The 6,107-nt window shown below is 34.2% G+C and overlaps 1 protein-coding gene across 1 annotated transcript; it reads right to left on the bottom strand.

Annotated features, from left to right (window-relative positions):
• Positions 1 to 1,097: 1,097 nt before the first annotated feature.
• LOC18429229 (uncharacterized) lies at positions 1,098 to 3,215 on the bottom strand. The gene is made up of 3 exons (XM_006838520.4): positions 2,980 to 3,215; positions 2,476 to 2,798; positions 1,098 to 1,555 (listed from the first exon to the last, which is right to left on the bottom strand). Exons 1-3 carry the CDS (start codon positions 3,044 to 3,046, stop codon positions 1,202 to 1,204), a joined length of 744 nt encoding a protein of 247 aa, XP_006838583.1. The 5' UTR covers positions 3,047 to 3,215; the 3' UTR covers positions 1,098 to 1,201.
• Between the last annotated feature and the right edge of the window lie 2,892 nt (positions 3,216 to 6,107).

Genomic DNA, 6,107 nt, shown 5'->3' with positions numbered 1-6,107 from the left:
CCATAGACTAGGGCAATAGACTTAAAAGCTTCAATGGCCTAGGCTATATAGCCTATAATGTAGAACCTCACTTTCTATGACCTACTTTTATTCGAATCATAAAAAGAACCGTATAAAGAGGGAGAAAGATGTGCGTTTGGTATTAGTACCCATTGTCTTATTTGCAATTTTGCACAAAGAGGAAAGGGCATTCCCCACTTTACAGCTTTATTTTATCTTTTTATGCATAAAAAAATAAATATCCATTATTCATATGATGACAATTTCGATAAGAGTCATTTTTCCAACCTAACCCTCTAGTGCATGTCGCTTTTGGGCATGCATAGGCTTCCCCATTTGCCCTATGAAAAGGCTGTATGATATTTTTTTATAAGAAATATATACTTTTCATATAATGAAGTCATAATTATTATTAACTATTAAATTTAAAATTGATCAGCTAAAATTGTATTATTAGTTGAATAGAGTCTAAAATAAAATTTTTGATGTGCCATTATTGTATCTATTAGAGTTATGATTCAATGGTTAAAATAATCGTTACTTTTTTATACCAAAAATAAATAGACTTGTAATCCTTTATAAAATTACTATTCCCTTATTTCCACTCGAGAGCTAGGGCATTGCAAATGCAAATGTATTTGAGCAGAAGGATGAAGTTTTTGTACGGCGTAGGCTTTATAGAAACAAAATAAAGCCTCACCTCAAATTCTTATTAGATAAGTACACTTCTAGAAAAAGTAATTTTTATAAAGGCTAGAAAATCAATTTTCAACACTGACAATAAAATTTGAAACTCAAAAAAAAGGCACAGATCTTCCAAATTTGTAAACACTTATTTTCAAGGTGAAATAAACAGTTTAGATAATTTGTTCCAATATAGAGCGTTTTCCCAATACTTGAAATCGTAATTTTGGATGAGTTATAGGATGAAGCTTTACTTGGGCCCTGTCAAAACATTTTCCAGAAGGAAATGCTAGAAGTAAATGCTGAGAGAGAGAACTTCAGCTTCTTCTAAACTTTGAATTCCAGAGAAATATAATTTTTTCAAATTCAACCCCCATAAACCCCAAAAAATGAAAAGGAAAAGAGTATTCATGTAACCAACTAAGATCATACTCTTAATGCATTACCATGAAAGTAACGAGTCTTTTCCAAGTTTTTAACCCTCTGAATTTTATTTCCAGCATGAATCTTTGGCACATCACTTATAAGTCCAGTGATCATGCAAATCCCATGGAAACGAGGGAGGTTGCTCTACTGTGAAGAGATTGAAAGGCCCATCTGTGATCATGAAGCTATGTTCATCTTCTACCTTAGAGAAAGGATGGTAAGAATAAGGAGGAGGTTTTGTTGGAGGAGAGAGATGATGAGTTGGAGGAGGGGCTGAAGCCTCTTCTTGTGCAAAGCAAGCGAGTGTGAGTTGATGAGAGATGAGGGCTGGTCTATTCGGGCTGTTGTCGATGCCACTACCTTCGCTCTCTTCGGATCCATCTCTCACTTCACTCCCATTCTTCACATTTCCTCCTTCAGTTAGTTTCTCTCTCAACTGGTTAAGCTGCTCATAGCACAAGGATCACACAGATTTAAGGGCTGGACAGTCTTTTTACAAATAACTAGATGAGTTGCCTTTTGAAGAGGAGTTGCCTTCTTTCTTTTCTTTCATCTTCTTTCCTCTCCATTCCATTTTCTTTTTTTTTATTTTCTTTTCTTTTCTTTTTCTTTTTTTTTTTTTTCTTTTTCTTTTTTTTTTTGCGTGTGTGGTGGGGGAAGAGAGAGGGAGATTTTGTGTAGTTCATGTTGGTCACTTGGCCTAACATTTTAAACATATAATCTAATTATGAGGAATTTACCAGTCCTATGTGCTAGTATTTATTTTTCAAGCTGAGGTCTTAAATGTTTGTTGAAAACTCAGATGTGATGTGTGGGTGACAGAGAGTAAAAGAATTTGCACTAGCTGTGACAAAACCTTGAAAGAGAGAGAGAGAGAGAGTAAAGAATTTGCACAAGCTGTGAGAAAACCTTGAATGGGTAGAGAGTGAGCAATCGAATTTCGGTGTGTTCGGCAATTCTATAGAGAGTAAAAGTATTTGCAACCATAGTAAAAGAATTTTGAATTTTAAAAATTCAAATACCAAATACAATTATGTTCATCGGATCAGCCCGTCCAGGTTCGATATGGACCATTAGGCTCATAGAATTCCATCGGCTAAGCTCACAAGATCTTTTCCCTATACATATATAGAGAGAGAGACTATGTGTGTGTGTTGCAGTAGCAGTAGTGAAAAAAAATTGCACCAGCTGTAAGGGAGATTTTAAAGGGGGCACTCCTGCTATTTCCAAAAGTCCAGGATCCTTCAAGATAAGATTGTGAAAACGAAAACACATGGACATCTCTGACCTACTGGAATTAATTCCTCTCTTTCTCTAAAACTAAACATCATCTCTCTACTGTAAAATTAATGGAATTCAACGTACCTCTGATACAAGCCTCTCCTTGTCATGTTCCAACGCTTTGAAGCTGTGTTTTAGTGAGTCATAACTGACTCTAAGCACCCCATATTCTCTCTCTAGCTGTTTGGTTTTCCACCTCGCCCTTCTATTCTGAAACCATATGGCCACTTGCCTCGGCTGTAACCCCAAATCTCTAGCAAGCTTCAGCTTCCTCTCAGGCTCAAGCTTGTTTTCAACATCAAAGCTCTTCTCCAATTCTCTCACTTGCTCTGCACTCAACCTCCTCTTCTTCATCTCTCCACATGGTTCCCCATCAAAACCATCCTTCAAGCTCCATACTCCATCATCTGAAAACCCAACAAAAAAAAAAGAAGAAACTGTAAGATTTTCACAAGATAAGGAAAAATTGAGAGATGGGTTCTTTTTGTTTCTCCCTCTTGATCGCTCATAACATGTTGTAGAATATAGTTCAGAAGAAAAATGTAAAATGTGTTTTTTCTTTTTGCTCTCTCTCTAGATAATCATCACCTGTCATGGGAGGGTATGTGGAGACAGGGCTGCCCAAAGAGTCTTCTAAACTTGGGGACCTCTTCATGGCTGACGAGCTGTGTCACTTTTAGACAGAGAATGGAAGAGAGTGACTTGGACTTGCCATGGATCTAGCTCCTTCTTATAGTTTGGAACTAGCACAGTTCTCTGTAAGAAAGAGACTGGGTTTTGAAACTGTACCCTCTTATTGGGTTTAGAGAGAGAGAAAGCCAAGTGAAAAACACCAAGGAAATTGAAAGGGTATTTGGAGATGAGAAATTGGTCCTTATATGGGTCTGGAAAATAAAAGTTTTTAAGGGTTGTATTTTATAAGTATTTTCAGTGTATAGGGTATGTATTTATAATTGATAATATATAAAGAAACTCACTTAGGTCTACAGTAAATACTTTTTGGTTCACAAAAGCAACGACGGTAGTGGTTGCAACCACATGTCACAACACACAACTCTTCCAAACAGCGTGCCCATGCAACCTCACCGCAACTAACTTGTTTTATTTGGAGACAAAGATGATACAATCATTATTTGCGATTAGATGTGAAATCAAAACAGTAATTACAGATATGTTATAGAAAAAATTTATATGGAGTATCAACTTTATACCGTTGAAATAAAATGTACTTCAAAAATCTCCCTTGAAGGAGACTTCTTTTTTGGATCACCCTCCCATTTGATCATATCGACTTCAATATGATTTTTTCGACAACGATGTATTTCGTTGTGGAGTGAATAATACTATCCACTTATTCCGTTACGTGAAAAATATATAATGAAATTATTTACTTTTGATACAAGGTGGTCATAATTAATGCGGACCATTAAATGTGAAATTAGATGGTAGCATTTATTCCATGACTAAGTTCCAACTTCAAAATAATTTTTTTTCAAATTTTGTGACACACCCAAACTATCAAATAGTCATAAGTAAATGTGACCCCCTTATATTAAAGGTAAATGGACTCATTGTATACAATCCTAAACAAATTTTATGTGCAATTTTGGGATCGACTTAATAATTTTTAAGTGATTATTTTCATAAACAAAATTTAGGATTTTATGTTTTTTAACGGTTTAGATCCTGCTGTCCACACTTGGATGATCTATGTTTTAGAACATTTTTTCAAGCTCATAAATTGTGAGTTCGAATATTTTTCTTTTTAAACTATGTCAATAGGTTGGAGGGGATCCATCCCCAAAATTTGGAGTTCTAAAACACCCTTATGTTGGGGATTCATCCCTAAAATTTGTAGTCCTAAAGCACGCTTATGTTGGGCTATGTCCGAGGGAGCACAGGATCTGTTTGAAAATCCCAAGAAATGATAGTTTTTTCGGTGAGAAAAGCAAAGTAACTTGTTGCTTCGTTTGATTTGGTGGAAGACTTCGATTTTTTTAATTTGATATAATTAAATTATTATATTTATAAATAATAATAGTAATAATTAATTAATTAAAAAAACAATTTTTACATAAATATGTTTTTTGCTTCTGCCGAATCGACCCCAAACTTACTGAAACGGCAGTATTAGGCTTTGTTTCGCTTCAAGCTAAATTTAAAATCCGGCCGAAATGAAATGAATGAGAATACTTTTTGAAAGGATTTAAAATGACAAAAAAAAAAAAATTTCTCATGTACATAAACAATCTGTAATCAATCATCATTTCAAACATTCAGCACCCAAATTCTTACGCATCAAAGGTGGCTCATTACGTACGAGAACGGCCGGCGTACTAAAGAGAGAGAGAATATGTGAGTGATGTAACTGGGTCTGGCGTGTAAGTTATGTTTTTCCTTTGTTTTGCATATATTCATGAGCGCTTATATTAGTGGTCGGAGGAAAAGTTTTTATTTGTTTGATTGATTGATGAAGAACCTCGTGTATAGTTTAGTTGCTAAAGACACATTTTCATGTCCTTGTCATCAAATTCAATATAAAGCAAAATAAGTAAATTCTTACAGCAAAACTTATAAAAAATTGTAGTCTTGGTATCGAAAAATGATCATCTTAGCTTTGGCATTGTAACAAAAATAATAGGATTTCAACATCTAAAAATAATATATATTATAGAAAAAATATCCAATTATTCTTTATTTTTAACTTCTATATCTCATCCGACCCAAAATTTGAAAATATTACTTGTAAGCAAAAAGACTTAATCTTTTCTATCTTTCAACCCCCTAAACCCTTTTGACTACGTATTATTGATCTCAACAACTTATGAAATATCTTTATCTCTCTCTAAAACTTCATCTCTCTTTCACGTCATCGTCTCTCTCTCAAAACTTCATCTCTCTCTAAAACCCAAACTCCATCCCTCTCTCACGTCATCGTCTCTCTCTCAAAACTCCATCTCTCTCCCTAAAACTCAAACTCCATTTTTCTCTTTAAAACTCAAACTCTATCTCTCTCACACATATAAAAAAGTGTGCTCGTGTTTGAGCTCAAGCTAAACCTCTTGGCTGGTAAACTCACCGAGAAGTGAAGAAAGAGAGATGGAGTTTTAGAGAAAGAGAGATAGAGTTTAAATAGGGTATCATTTTAGTGTGGTCAAAAATTTATGGTCAAAAAAGTCTAGGGGATTGTAAGATATAAAAAATGGAGACATTTTACTTACAAATAATATTTTCAATTTTTAGATCTCATGGGATACGGAAGTTAAAAATACGAGATAAAGAGGTCTTTTTTTATATTATAATATATTATCATCAATTTCACTATAAAAATAAGTATTCATAGATCCACAAGATTTGTACTATTTATTAAGCTTCAAACTTTATAGTTGGAGTTGAAAATTGTATATGGAGTTAATCCTGGAAATTTTTAATCCTCAAAATGCCTTATGCGAATTACATCTATTCATAAATTTATGAACCCATTTTTCTTTCTCTCTCTTTTCTCTGACATGGGACAAAGTGATTGGCTATTTGGAGGCCGCGTATTAAAACTTCAAATATTTATGGACCACGTGTCAATTGAATATAATATAGTTCATTTTTCTTTTATTTTTTATTTAACTCGCAAACTTCAATTGGCTGCTGCATTTATCTCACGTGAAGTTCGTTCAGTAAAATTGGGATTCATGAGGTGGCAAACATGGACATGTGAAGTA

The sequence above is a fragment of the Amborella trichopoda genome, chromosome 3, assembly GCF_054954075.1.
Source record: "Amborella trichopoda isolate Santa Cruz 75 chromosome 3, AtrichopodaSantaCruz75HAP2 v2.0, whole genome shotgun sequence".
NCBI classification, from domain to species: domain Eukaryota; kingdom Viridiplantae; phylum Streptophyta; class Magnoliopsida; order Amborellales; family Amborellaceae; genus Amborella; species Amborella trichopoda.
Note: the sequence above shows the minus strand (reverse complement) of the source record. Positions and strands in the feature narration are given on the sequence as shown.